Source organism: Vulpes lagopus, chromosome 5 (assembly GCF_018345385.1).
Source record: "Vulpes lagopus strain Blue_001 chromosome 5, ASM1834538v1, whole genome shotgun sequence".
In the NCBI taxonomy this organism is placed as follows: Eukaryota; Metazoa; Chordata; class Mammalia; order Carnivora; family Canidae; genus Vulpes; species Vulpes lagopus.
In genome coordinates this window covers 93,841,351-93,856,728 of record NC_054828.1, presented here as the reverse complement: position 1 = coordinate 93,856,728, position 15,378 = coordinate 93,841,351, and the positions used below count along the sequence as shown (strand labels likewise).

Genomic DNA, 15,378 nt, shown 5'->3' with positions numbered 1-15,378 from the left:
GGTGGTTTTGACTCATTCAGGTCCTTGTCCTTTTTGGAGTGCATCATCTAGACCTTCATTTCTGAAACCTAATCCGAATTCCAGACTCCTCCGTGTTGATTTATAAAGCAAATTTTATTGGATAGTATAACACAAGTATGGTCTTTGGTCGAATGTATTAATAAGAATTTTCTTTTTTTTTTTTTATTTACTTATGATGGTCTTTTCTTTTTTTAAAGATTTTATTTATTCATGAGAGACACAGAGACAGAGGCAGAGAGATAGGCAGAGGGAGAAGCAGATTCCCAGCAGGGAGCCTGATGTGGGACTCAATCCCAGGACCCCAGGATCACAACCTGAGCCAAAGACAGATGCTCAGCCACTGAGCCACCCAGGTGCCCCTTAATAAAGATTTTCAAGTAATCCTCTGTGAATTTAGTATGACTGTATCTATCATTTGTAGCTTTGATCACATTTAGAGAATTGTGCTGGGATATGTTGCAAGAGAGTTCTGGTGTTCAAGGATGTGATTTGATTTTTTTTTATTATAAAAATTTCAAACACATATAAAGTCAGAGATTAATGAACCTGATGTTTTACCCAGTATTAACATTTACCAGGAAAAGGCCAATCTTCCTTCATTGATACACCCACCTACTCCCCTACTCCTTAGGATTATTTTGAAGCAATATCACGTGTCCTATTTCTCATCCTCAGCACCTATCTATATAATATAAGGACTCTTTATTTTTATTTATTTATTTATTTATTTATTTTTTAAATTTTTTTTTTTAATTTTTATTTATTTATGATAGTCACAGAGAGATAGAGAGAGGCAGAGACACAGGCAGAGGGAGAAGCAGGCTCCATGCACTGGGAGCCCGATGTGGGATTCGATCCCGGGTCTCCAGGATCGCGCCCTGGGCCAAAGGCAGGCGCCAAACCGCTACGCCACCCAGGGATCCCTATAAGGACTCTTTAAAAAACATATAACCACAGTACCATAATCACATCTAAACAATTAACAGTAATTCCTTAACATCACCAAATATCTAATCAGTGTTTACCTTCCCCTAATGAAATTACAAATGCCTCTGTGTGTGTTTAAATACAGTATATTTAAATTTTTTTTTAAATTTTTATTTACTATTTATGATAGTCACAGAGAGAGAGAGAGAGAGAGAGGCAGAGACACAGGCAGAGGGAGAAGCAGGCTCCATGCACCGGGAGCCCGACGTGGGATTCGATCCCGGGTCTCCAGGATCGCGCCCTGGGCCAAAGGCAGGCGCCAAACCGCTGCGCCACCCAGGGATCCCTAAATACAGTATATTTAAATCAGGATCTAAATAAAACTTAAACATAGAGATCAGTTGGTTTGTCTAAGTCTCTTTGGATCTAATAAGTTTCATACTTCTTCTCCTCTTCTCCCTTGCAAAACAAACAAGCAAATAAAGGGACAAAATGTGTTGTTGAAGAAACCAGATTGCATGTTTTGCAAAATTTCTCATAGTCTAGAATTTCCTAGCCTCAATGTCTTAATATTTAAAACTCTTCCTTCTTTGGGGCTCTTGTCACTTAGTCATCCTTTCATTTTTGTCAGCATCTAGTCTGGTAGCCACTGTCCCATATTCACTGAAGATTTTCCACCTGGACCATAGCCTTACTCTCCATTACACATCTATGACAATGATTTCTCAACTGTGTCCTAGGCATTGTCTTGCTACCATCTTGTTGGGGACCATCCAGCCATCCAACATCCTAACCTCAGTTTCTTGACCTCTGACTTTAGTACACACTATCTCTTCTCTTCCTTAGTCACCTATAACCTCGGCCACCCTCAGGACATTGTCATCACTCAGAACTATGTATTAGAAATGTTAAGTCAATGTTGATCACAACTCTTCCATCCTTCTGGCTATACCTCTAGTCCAACTACATCTGTCCCCAAAGAAACTTCCACGGTTTTTCCTTTTCTTCCAGTCTAGAAGCCCTTTCTTAGATCTCTTCCTCTTTCTAGTACTACTTTTACCAACAGTTTCAATTGCATCCTTGCATCCTCTATTCTTCCATTGCAATCATCTGTGGCTCAGGTAAACCCCACAACCTAATTTCTGTGTTCTTATAGAGATGGCAGAAAATCCTACAACAGAGAATCAGTATCTCCCAACTACACTTAGGCTTTCTTCAGTTAGTTTTCTCATTCTCATTTCTCATAAGAACAACCATCATTTTTCTCCAGTGCCTCCTAAAGCTCATCACTAGAATTCTCAGCAGATGGTATAACTCCTTTATCCTCAAAGACGTCGGCAATTATACCTGTGTATATATAAAAACTGGAACTGGCTGCACTGCTTCATTCATTCTATTGATAACTTTTGTTGTACTGAAACTCTATACCTCTTTGGTTTCCATGTCACTTTTTTTTCTCCTGGTATTCTTTTTGCTCCGTGACTATTCCTTTTCATCCTTTCTTCCTGCCCTTTAAAAGTTGGTGCTTCTCAGGGTCTCATCCTTTGCTCACTTGTCCTCTTATTCTACTATGCATTATCACATTATTCCTATCTGATTCTAACAGCTCCCATGGTTTAACTTCTCAGATCAATGCTGATGATCACCAACTCTCTATTTCTACAACGTATTTCTCTCTAGCGTTTCCCGCCTACATATTAATTAGTTTCCAAACTATTATATACTCTGATAGCTGGCAGATACTGCAGACTTAGTGACATCTTTGTGACATGCTTCTCCCTTCACATTTGCTTAGTAGTTGCTGTAGCTATCCTCTTTGGTACCTAAGCAGAAACTGAGAGCCATACCAGTTGTCTCATCTCTATATCCCCCTCCATCTCTTCACTCTACTACCTCTATCCTAATTCAGGCTGCCATAATTTCTTGCATAGAACAGTCCAACAGTCTTCAAACTGGCCTTGGCAACTATGGTTTTGTTCTCTTCTAATGCCTTCTTCCCATTGTTGCCAAGATCTGAATAGCCCATCAATTTCCTATTAACACTTCACAGCAGACCACTGTCCTCTCTGGAGAGCACAAGTCCCTGAAGGTGCATGCTAGGAAAGGATAACAGGTTCCTGGCTGGCTCTCTAGCCTTTTCTTTCATCATTTTCTGTATAAAACACTATGTTCTATTAATAACACAGGTTATTAACAGGTTCTATTTCTTAGAACCTTCTCCCAAACTTGACCATTGTTACTCTCTAAACAAATACATCTAATTGGTTATGAATCATAACTAGTTGATGAATGTTAGTAGAAATAGCTACAACCCAGTCCTTTAATTAAAAAAAAAAGATCCTACCTTCTCTTCTTTACAACATTTAATGAGAATCAGCTTTTGGAAGGAACTTAATACTGGGTGCCAATAATTATGGCTTTCAGTCTCTTTTTCTTGTGCCATGAATTCCTCTTCCTCCTTCATTTTAGAATAGCCTCCCCATTCATATGGGTTAATATAAGTCTCAAAAGATCCTGGAAACACAATTTAAAAAGATGCTTTAATTAGAGTTGGTTTGACTTTGAAATTAATTTATTTGGTAATTTAAAAATCTCTACATTTACTATCAGTTTTTTACTATAAATGTAAATATATTAATCTCCACCTATCCAAACTATTAAGAAGAATTTAAAATTGGATCAGAAAACAAATTCAACAGCAAACCACTTACAAAAAGCAAAGCTAAAACAATAAAAACAAAGGGGCTAAAAAAATAAAGGGGTTAAAAATAAAAGAATGCATAGAGATACATTAATCAAATGTAAGCAAAAGAAAATAAGTGATAAGAGTAACACTGAATAAATTAGAATTCAAGGCAAATAAAATTAAATGGGACAAAGTAGTTCAAGTTATATTAATTAAAATACAAACCCCATAATAAAAACAATAACATGAACCTATATGTGCCAGATAATAGTGTAAAAATACATCAAGCAATCACTGTTGGAGGTAGAGGAAAAAGCAGAAAAAACATAATAGTGGTAAGAAATAACACATAGTTATCATTCTGTGACAGATGAAGCAAACTGAAAGCTCTGCCATATATAATTTGAACAATTTAAGTGACATGTGAATAAATTGACATATATACAACTTTATGCCCTAGTAAAAACAATACCCATGGGGAAAAAAAACAATACCCATGGAATACTTAGAAGAAGTGGGCTTGCATTTCACATAATGATTAGGATCCTAGTTAGCCCTTACAATGGTTATAACACATAACAAGAATTAGTATTGAAATTCCTGTAGGTACAGAGTATATACAGGGTGCTGTAAGCCTCCCAGCAAGCTAACACAGCCAGTTTGTCCTCCAGTAATGAAACAGGTTCCTTTGGCCAGACATTAGGCAAAATAGTTGGCTTGAATTTCAAGCTAGCAAACCACCTTCTCCAGCTAGTCTTCTGGGATTCTCCTCTGAGAGTCTAATGATAGCAATCAAAGAGGTGTAGGGATCCCTGGGTGGCACAGCGAATTAGCGCCTGCCTTTGGCCCAGGGCGCGATCCTGGAGACCCGGGATCGAATCCCACGTCGGGCTCCCGGTGCATGGAGTCTGCTTCTCCCTCTGCCTGTGTCTCTGCCTCTCTCTCTCTCTCACTGTGTGCCTATCATAAATAAATAAAAATTAAAAAAACAAAACAAAAAAAACAAAGAGGTGTAACAGAAATTTAGTTACACATGAGGCTATGGCCCTGGAGGAGTGTGAACCTCTGTAAGACTTCTAATTTATATATGGAATACAGACAATTACATGGTATGAGACCATAGGGCACAGCACATGACAGATGTGGTTGTATGATTCAGAGGACCAGATAGTAGAGCTGCTTATTCTAAAAGGACTCCTTTTTTCTTGCGGTTCTCATTATTTATTGTATAATCACTAGGATTCCGGCTAATGAGAGAGGATAAGACAGCATATTTTAAATAACTTTGAATTAATAGGACATGAAGCACTTAAAAACCATCAAAGATGGGCAGCCCGGGTGGCTCAGCGGTTTAGCGCCGCCTTCAGTCCAGGGCGTGATCCTTGGAGACCCGGGATCCAGTCCCGCATTGGGCTCCCTGCATGGAGCCTGTGTCTCCCTCTGTCTCTGTCTCTGTCTCTCATGAATAAATAAATAAAATCTTAAAAAAAGAGAAACCATTAAAGATAAATGAAAATTAAGGCAATTAGGAACCTTTTGAAGGTAAGAATGACATTGGAATTATTAAACTTTACCTACAAAGATCTAAATCTCACTTTCAGAACACAAGCCATCCTATCACATACGTGTATAAACCTTTACAATTGTGTAGAATTTCCAGAATTACCCTGAAATTTAAAAAATAAAAGCAGGAAAGTTGTTTTAAATAGCTGAACTTTAGTCCCAATCGACGGGGACAACACATGGTGCCTTTTGTCTAAACATGATGAGTTGTTCCAAAAATTACTTCACTTTCTAGCCTCCATTCCTTCCCTCTTTCTTTGCCTCTGTATTATGAGGCTCCATCTAGCTCTTTCTCAGAAATGCTGGCCCATGTAGACTTTAAATCACTACACTTACTAGTTAAATCAATATTCATATTAGGAGTATAAGAGTTATTGTTAAAGAGTGGAAACAGAACACAGAACTTCAAATAAGTATGGGGTAAATGAAAGAATGGGTAAGCTACCTAAAAGTAAGAAAGAAGAAAAAATGAAGCAAAGAAAACAGTTGCCAAGAAAAAACATCCCCACAAAATAAGATGGTATAAGTAAGTCCAAATAGATCAAGATTTCTCAGTCTCACCACTATGAACATTTTGGGCCAAGTGGTTGTTTATTCTGGAAGATTGTTCTGAGTATTACAGGATGTTTAGCCACACCCTTGGTTTCTACCTATGAGATGCCAGTAGCACTACCCCAAACCAAAATGTCTCTAGACATTGCCAAATGTCCCCTGGGAGACAAAATCTTCCCCAGTTGAGAGTCCCTGAAAATAGATCAATAACTGCAATAAATATCTTTGAATTAAAACTTTCATGTTAAAAGAGAAAGAGACTCTCATACTGTTCAACAAAATTCCACTAAAGATACACCCAAAACATCACAATGACTCAAACGAGTAAAAAAATACAGAGTATAGAAATTAGAGGGGGAACACTAACAAAGAGAATTGTGCTGTAATTATATTAACATTCAAAAATATATTTCAAGGCAAAGAACTATTTAGAGTAACAAGGAATATTATTTTTTTAAAAAGATTATTTATTTGGGGGAGATGAAGGGCAGAGGGGGAGGAAGAGAGAAAATCTTTAAGCAGACTCCCTGTTGGGCATGGAGCCGGATGCAGGGCATGATCTCACTGCCCATGAGATTATAACCCGAGCCAAAACTAAGAGTTGGATACTTAACCCACTGAGCCAGCAGGGATGCCTAGAGGAATATTATTTAGTAAAAAAGGAATAATTTACTAGGATGATAATAATCCTAAACCTATTTATACTGAACAGCATAGTTTCACAAGGTTATGATGGGAAAAATTCTGGAATTTCAAAGTGAAATTGACAATCATAGTGGTATACCTTGATACCTCACTTAGAAACTGACAGATCAATACAAAACATTAATAAATAAACACATAATTAATACATTTGAGCTAAAGGTCACATATGAAATCTGAGAAAAGACATATGGAACATTTTATGTAGATTGAAATATAAATAAATTACAGAGAATCAATGTCATGCAATTCATGTATATAATTTCCATAACATAATTAAGTTTATAAACAGTAATAAGATAGTTCCCCCAAATCCTAAATACTTTCAAACTAAAAAGTGTACTTTTAGAATTGAAAGGGCAACATATTAAAACTTTTGGGGAAAATTAACATTGAATATTATAATTAAGAGGACTACCTCTGGGGGAGAGGGAAGGGCTCCTGTGAGCGAGTATAAGAGGATTCTGGGAGGCTGGTACTCTTCTAGTTCTTGGTTTGGGTAGTGGGTTGTAAGTACAGTTAATTTTTGATAATCAAGTTGTACAGTTTAAGTAGGCTCCATGCCCAGTGTGGAGCCCAATGCAAGGCTGGAACTCATAACCCTGACATCAAGATATGAGCTGAAATCAAGAAATCAGCTTAACCAACTGACCAACACAGGTGCCCTAAGTTATACAGGGTTGATTTGTGCACTTTTCTATATGTATGTCATCCTTCAATGAAAAGTTAAAAAAAAAACAAACAAACCTATGAGATAAAGACAAAGCAATTCTTAAACCTAAGTATATCCCCTTAAAATGGAGATAATAATAAATATAAAGTACTGAAAGTTCATGGGCTAAGCATTCAACTCAAGCATTCAACTGGAAAACAAGCAGTTCACAATTTCTTAATAATGAAGAAATTTCTTAGTGAAAAATATTGATATAGCAGAAGAGGTTAAAAGAGACAACAAAGTTAGGATTCAGGAGCCTGTTAACAACTCCCTATAGCAGATCCATTTTGACATATTACCTATTCGTATACAAATAGGATGTAGCAGTATATATTGTGTAAGTCCTTTAAAAACTGAAAATGTTTCTTCTAAGTCACAGCATGCGAACCACATGGCAGTATGCAACCAGGGAACATCAGGCTTAGGTGGGCGTTCCTATTAGGAGACAGAAAGAAAATAAGTAATGATTCACAAAGACAACCACAAAGTATGCTTTTACCTTGTCTAAGAGAAAGAGCAGGCTCCAATGGCATGTTAAAAGTAACCATTTGCCTAGGAGAAGTACTAAGACAGGGAGAGACTGAAATGGTGTTGAATCAATTCTACCTGAAGACCTTTGCCCAGAAGTGCAGCTGGTGAAAGCTTTCCAGGCTGACAAAAATACTGGCCAATAGGTGCAGACATCATGTCTTTAGAGGGGCTCAAGGTTGGCAGGATAGAACCAAGCTTAGAGTGGGGCTAAGATGGAATGGCAGCAAGAGTTGAGGGTGCTGTGGCTACTTCTGTGGGCCATTAGATTTGTGGTATGTAGGTGATATATGCCAGTTTAAGGGGCTGGAGCAAGTTTAACAAGAGGATAAACACAAGGAAACTGCAGCAGAACTCAGATCACAGTATTCGAGAAGGCGACAGTTTAGTCATATTAGTTCCTGGGCTTTATAATAAAGGATGTGTCCAGGCAAGAGAGAGTTGTGATTTCCCAAACACTGTTGCCAAATCTGTGAATTACAATATTTATTGAATTTTAACTCTTCATATTTGTAAGATGGCCAACTTTTCAAAACATGTTCACATCTATTAACTCATTGGTTACTCTGGACATTCCTCTTGCATAGGTGAGGATAGTGCTACCTGAAGAGGTTCAATTTACCAACATTACCGAGCTACTGGAGATGGAGCTAAGTGACAGCCTGGCCGCTTAGGCCCTCAGTGTCTGCCCCAGTTATACCTTCAGCCCCTGCAGAGCATTGGCAGGTGCTTGTGGGCCCTACCTAGAATAACATTTACAATTTAAACTTGAAACAGGTACCTTTTCTAATCCAGCAGAACCGCGGAGAAAGAAATTCCATTCAGCATCAGTCAAGCTTTCTTGCTGACGCATGATCTCAACACAGAGCATAAAGCTGTAGATGAGTTTATGCTGTTCAAAAAGTCCCCTCGAAACATTGACATAAGCGGTTAGAAGGGTTTGTTCCAGTAGTATTTCCAAGCGCTGCTGTAGATCATCTGTCCTTAGAGAAGTTTCAATTGTTGTATTGAACAACTGTGTGAAACAGAACTCTATCAGTGTCTCTGATTTAATTCCATTTCTGCGGGGAAAAAAAATCCCTGCTTCTCATTCCTGCCCCCTCACTCCTCACTCACTTCAGGGTCCTGTATTCAGTGGGTAAATAGCACAGGAGATGAATACTGTACAATGAAGAAGTCCAGAATTCACCCCAAATCGATAAGTGATATTTTCTGAATTCCCTTCCCTCTTCCCATTTTTTTCAGAAATGAGCCACTGCCAAACTCTTGACAATATTCAAAAGGCATCATCTTGATGTGAGGAAGAACGTAGGAAAAAGGAGGTGAGCTAGCAGAACCAATTTTTTTCATATCCTTAACCCAGCGTTGATAATCACTTTGTGGTAAGAGGCCTAAGGGAAGGGGAAGGTCATGTGCTCTTCTTGGCACTTCCCCAAGATGATTGTTAGGGTGTGGGAAGAATATACTAGTATTTTCTCCAAAATTTAAGGGAAAGCCCTTGTTAAGTCTCCCCAAAGTTTGGTTGACAAATGGTAATGGAGGTGTTATTTAGCACACTGAAGAAAAGAGGATCGAGCTTTCTTTAACAACCTGACAAGAAGCAAAGAAATTAAAAATCCAGTGGAGATGTGACATTTGGTGCCAAAATAAAACATGGTGAACCTTGGCACACATTGGTAACTGAGAAAAACTGTGGTGGTGAATGGAGGGCATCACTGGGGATATATGAGTAATGCAAACTCTATCACCCCTGGAAACCTTCAGGTAAATTGACACTGCTGAAGTTTTGTGACATTGCATTTGCTCTTGAGAAAGATGGAATCCTGCCAAAAAGAGGATGAGGGGTCAAAGTATCCTACTCATGAGAATTCTGAGATTCAAGGGTGAATATGAGATTAAGTAGAGACCCCACAAAGACCAAAAGTCTCACAGTAATATGGTGAGGAGTGGGAAGTAACCAAGGGCAGGAGAGCAGCGCATGCATGATTCATCTAAAAAAAGGCTGGGAGGTGCAGGAAGGGGTTGGATAGTCTGTTGTATAAAAAGTTCTGGGGAAAAAAAGATACAGAAACCAATTCGCTTAAGGTGAGTGCTGGCAGAGACTTGAGATATAGCACAGAAAAGTCTAACAGTGGAAAGGAAGTTGGATCACTGACAAAACAACACACTTACCTGTTTAAAATATTTTAATGAATATTGGTACATAGGATCTACTTCTGAGAGGCTTGCAATGACAAAGTACATGACGGAGCCTTGAGTGGCTACTGGACGATACTTCTCACGAGCGATATTTATCATCATTTCAGTGGACTCAGCTTCCTTTAGCCTGATTTTAATGGCACCAGAAGTAATCTGAATAAATATATGAAAACAAGTTCTTAAGGATCCCTTTTTAAAAAAAAAATGGTGGGATTTTGGGAATAGATCCAGTTAGGTCTAGGAAGGAAATAAGGATAGAGTGAATTAGCGATTATAATAGTAAGGGGGTCCCCAGATGGAATGACTGAGTCTCAGGACTCTGTGAGCTTCCCCTGACTGAGCTGACCTCTTTCCTTCCGGAGTGTGGAATAGCAAAAGGGAACAGGCCACACAAGCAGCCCTGACAAAACTGGAGCAGCACTTCTCTGAGACTTGAATCTGAGTGACTTCTGAAATGGAAACACTAACACAGTATTCCCAGTTGCTCCCTGATTTCCCCATGAGCAGTTTTCAAATGATGTAGGAACCCATAGCAGAAGAAGGTATGAAGGGAGAAGGGGCATCCAAGAAAATGTCCCAAAGAGGAGGGTAGAGAGAGCCTGGAAGGAAGTGGTATCCCATTCTACTCTGGAATAATGAGGAAGACCAATATTCTCCTCTTAGTTTCCCTAGTGTTCCCCAGTGTAGATAAGGCAACATATAGCTGTTTGGGAAGGCTTGCTTGTGAAAGGTTATACACCTAAGTTGTTGGAGATATTGGCGGTCTTTGCTGTTTGGGTTAGTGGCTCTGGGGAGCCTTCTGGCCAATGGGCTTTCTAAGGATCATTTCTCTGGCCCCTTTAGTCTCTCTATATTTGCTGCCTATCTGTCCTCCTCTCCCAACCCTTATTTCTTTCAACTGTGGATATTCCTGGGTTGGGGATTTGCCTCTAGAAAGTCAAAGGGTCTAGGGCAGGGACCATGAAAAATCACCATGGGAACTGCTGTTCAATATTGGTTCTGTTGAAAGGAAAGCTAAAAAGGGGGTCTGAGCAGGCTTTCTATCTAGACCCTGCTGCACAACAGAAACATAATGTGAGCCACATATATAATTCTATTTTTTCTAGATTTATGAAAAGCAAAGGAAACAAATGAAATTAATTTTAACAGTGGGACACCTGGGTAGCTCAGCGGTTGAGTGTCTGCCTTTGGCCCAGGGCGTGATCCCAGGGTCCTAGAATCAAGTGCCACACTGGGCTTCCTGCGTGAGGTGTGCTTCGCCCTCTGCCTGTGTCTGCCTCTCTCTCTGTGTCTCTCATGAATAAATAAAATCTTTAGAAAAATTAACAAAAAATTAACAATAATTTTAGTTAGGCCAATAGGACTCAATATATATTGATTATATCAGCATACAATCTATTTAAAATTACTGAGATTTTTAACTTTTTTTTGGATTAAGTCTTTGAAATCTGGTGTGTATTTTATACTAACAACATATCTTAATTCAGGGCTAGCCACATTTCAGGTGCTCAGTAGCCTCATGTGGCTGGTGGCTAAGTTTTAGACTGTCTGCCTCATCCTTCAGGAATCAAAGGCTCAAATTCTTTTTGTACTGACAGCTTAGGAGCCTGAGGAGACAAGAAAGGGGAGAGGTGAGTGGAAAACCTCAATCTCAATGCTGGCCTCAACTAAAGAATTTACGTATGAGTAGGAAAAAGGAAGTTGATATGGGAGCAGTTGGATCAAGGAGACCCACCTGCAAACAATTTTTTATTTTGGGGGGATCCCATGGCCCTGATAATGAAGAATCCTAGGGCTAAAGAGAAAACAAAGTGGACTACTTTTTTATGTCTGAGAATATTAGAAGACTACACCTGAGCTTAGTAACTACTTATAGATATTATGCCTAAGCGACTTGAGGCCTCAGCAGTGATTAGGGAATATGATACATATTTTAAAATGAGGGCTTTGGGGGGCATCTGACTGGCTTAATCAGAGGAACATGTGACTCTCGATTTCAGGCTTGTGGATTCAAGCTCCACATTAGGTGTAGAGACCATTAAAAAAGTGCCAAAACTTAAAATGAGGGCTCTGAGGGTTTAAGGGAGTACAAACTATAGGCAGGAAGTGGCACAAATGCAGCTCAGGAACAAGTCCTCTCTCTGCCTTATAGAAAGGCTATCTTCAAGGCAACTCCCTGAAGACACAGAAACTAGCTTATAGAGAAAGAAGGCAGTGAGAACACATGTATCTATTTTACTCCCTACTGAAACCATGATACAGTTATAGTAAAGAGATTTTTGAAAACTGTGCAAACCCACAAATATAGGAAGAACAGAAGAGATTGAAATATCCATAAAACTTTGGGAACTGGAAAGAGAATAGAGTGGTAATGACTTAGCTTACTTGGGAAAATAGATTCCTAAACTGGCAAAGGGGAAAACCAAGAAATCACTCAATTTGTAAAATACAACCCCTGCAAAAGGCTTAAGAATTAGAGGCATCCAACCACTGGAAGCAGGAAGGACCTATAATAAGAATTGGTTGATCGACTCCCAAATCATCTCCCCACCCAGTCAGGGGGTTGTCTCTTCCCCAGTCTAACTGAAAAATAGAGGTTTCATTCCTGTGGAAATTAAAAGAGGATTTTTTGGTGGAAGGAAGCCAAGGACAGTTAAAGGCCAAGTACCATAATGAAAACAGATTAGGTAAAAGTATATACACTGGATGCTGACACCTGGTTCTTCTCCTGTTATCAGCCCTCTAAAATAGTTGCAGCCAAATCTTTATACTTCTAGGTAATATAAACATTGGATGTTTAACTATAATCAGGATATAAGTACAGTAGGAGGCTAGGGGATGGGAAGAGGGTGTGTGTATGTATATATGTAGATGTGTGGTAAAAGTATAGATGACAGTGAATGTATAAAAGAAAAACTACAATTAGCAATATGAGTCCATTATTTAGAGAAAAGATGTAAAACTGCAAATAAAACAAGATGAATGTAGTTGTCTTTATGGAGGAATTCACGGTGGTAGTGGTGGTGGTGGCAGGCATAGAGAAGGCAGGGAATGCTATCACAAACCTTGTACAAATAGGTCATTCTTTAAGCAATTTGTATGTAAAGGTTTGAAGATTGAGTTAGAGAGAGCATAAGCGGGAGGGACAGAAGGAGAGGGAGAGGCAGAGAGAATCTTAAGCAGACGTGGCAGTAAGTGTGGAGCCCAATATGGGGCTCGATCTCGTGACCCTGAGATTGTGACCTGAGATGAAACCAAGAGTCAGATGCTTAACCGACTGTGCCACCCAGGCACCCCACATGTAAAGCTTTGATAAAAAAATAATAAATGGGTTAACCACTGACTTCCAGAAACTAAAACCCAAGGAAGAGTGAATGGAAAGAGGATACAGAGACTGAAGTACAAAGAAGCAAAGAGAGGAAAGAAATGGAAGACCCAAAATTACTTATTATTGTTTAAATACTGAGATCTCAAGAGACTGTAGGATATAAAGCAGTATCATTTCTGATATCACTGAAGGACAAAGAACATGGTCATCTGTACTTCATGTCAAAAGGATTTCTTTTTAGTGAGTCATTTTCTGTTTCTCATGAATGGATGAAAATCATTTTATGGGTTATGTTCCCAGTATACTTTTAAAATTATAGTTTGAATTGGAGAAATGGTTTAGTACAAGATTATGGGTTTAATGTAAAACTTCATCTTATGATTATGACATTTTTATTGAGCGCCAGTTATACACAAGGACATCGTTAGCCCTTGGAGAAGGAGTATCAAGCTGAACTATTCACAGATTCCACACTGAATTGAACAGCCTAACATGGGATTTAAGACATGGGATGTGAGAATGGTGACATAAGGTAAACAACGTCAAGGGCTGTAAAAGAGGTCAGATAACTTGGTTCAGATGTTCCAAGGACAAAGAGATTAATTCCTGCTGGGCATACCCCGGAGGCTTCCTGAAGGGGGTGATATTAATGTGGATATAATTGCTCCTGTCCCAGTTCTTTACATGCCCTGCTTGATTTAAAAACTACAGACAAGAGGAACAGTTGTCCACAATCTATCTACCTCCTCTTCCATTGGGGGATGAGAGGTCCTGCCAACTCGGCTCACTCTTGTGTTACCCCTGACAATCCAGGTGTGGCCGTACCATTCTTGCTATAAGATACTTGGTGGTACCCTCCAAAGCTGCAGTTGTAACTTCCGAAGCAACACCCCTTCTATCAATGCTGAAACTATTTTCCTTGCCTTTGAGTCCTGGAGTGTGTCAATAAGTTCTTCGTTGTCCAGAATATTTCCCTCAGATGTAAAGAGCATTCTCAGGATTTTCTCCTCGATACTTTTCAGCTGGTTTTTATCTATGTTGATCCTCACAATGAGCTTGATTCTTTGTTCCTCCAGCTCCGGTTTTTCGAGTCGTACCACGTCACTGGAACCGAAGTTGGAAGACTTCACTTATGGCGTTAGCAGTGCCCTGAAATTGCTTCTATCTTTGCTACTTAGCTGAGTACAAAGGGTGCTAGCCAAATCCTAGTGCATCAGGCCCTTCTTTGCTGGGTTTACACAGTGGCTCTTCACTGAATAACTTGTTAGTTCTGATTCTTTATCTTGTATTTCAAAACTGACACCCTATCACTGTCCCCATAGCTTCTGCTCGTCTTCTCTTTGGAAAACCTTCTCAGTTCTTTGGTTTCCTAATCCTTCAATTTCTGTTTCTAATGCTTGCTTGTGCCAGTCTGAAAATGGTGCCTGGACATTCTTTTTAAGGGCAATTCTGAAATTCTAGCACCTCCATGAAACAAGTCTTGACTAGGTCTAATAAAGGGGCTTACCTCCAGCTCCACCCCTGTCTAAACATGTGAACTTAGATCTCCTTTCACTTGTGCTTTCGTAATTTGCTCCCAGTCCTATGTTTGCCGGAACTAATCTTTATTAAGCATTACTCAGTGCCAGGTGCCCCACTTAGGATTTTATGCAGATTTCTCTTTTAATTCTTTGAATGCTCCTGTGAGGTGGGCACTATGATTACCACCCCAGCTTGCAGAGGAGGGAACAGAACCTAGGGGGACACTTCCTGAGGTCTAGTGGTTCTGAGAGGTGGAGCTGGCCTTGTCCCTGACTTAGCTGACTCCAGGGCACATGCTTTACCCACTAGGATGAACTTCCTCATTGTTCATTTATTATGTACATACTGATTTCAGAAACTTTAAAAATTAATATCTGAACACCATAAGAAATCTTAAGTTCATTTGCTTAAATAATTTTTTCAGAAGAGAGGAGTATAAAATATAACCCAGAGATTCTGTACTCTACACCTGAGCTTCGACATTCTCTCTTCCAGGGCACTTCTCTGTGTCCCCAGCAGTCTAACGTGCTGACAGCTTGTGACATAACTATGTGTTAACTCTTCATGGGAGTGCACTGGTATGAAAACTGGTCAACCATGTCCTTCAAACATGTCCATAAAATGTAGTCTATCCTT

General features: G+C 39.3%; 2 protein-coding genes across 2 annotated transcripts in view; one reads left to right on the top strand and one right to left on the bottom strand.

Annotated features, from left to right (window-relative positions):
- Positions 1-14,809, top strand: part of TRABD2A (TraB domain containing 2A) — a 116,412-nt gene extending 101,603 nt beyond the window's left edge. The window contains exons 8-9 of the transcript XR_005987938.1: positions 8,940-9,016; positions 14,298-14,809. The gene's annotated coding sequence lies outside the window, so the exon portion shown is untranslated. The remainder of the gene's footprint in view (positions 1-8,939; positions 9,017-14,297) is intronic.
- The window catches only part of DNAH6 (dynein axonemal heavy chain 6), a 236,551-nt gene that overhangs the window by 47,614 nt on the left and 173,559 nt on the right, over positions 1-15,378 (bottom strand). The window contains exons 59-63 of the mRNA XM_041756154.1: positions 14,145-14,325; positions 9,867-10,046; positions 8,476-8,709; positions 7,466-7,601; positions 3,293-3,462 (exon numbers count right to left, since the gene is read on the bottom strand). Coding sequence (XP_041612088.1) covers positions 3,293-3,462; positions 7,466-7,601; positions 8,476-8,709; positions 9,867-10,046; positions 14,145-14,325 — 901 coding nt within the window. The remainder of the gene's footprint in view (positions 1-3,292; positions 3,463-7,465; positions 7,602-8,475; positions 8,710-9,866; positions 10,047-14,144; positions 14,326-15,378) is intronic.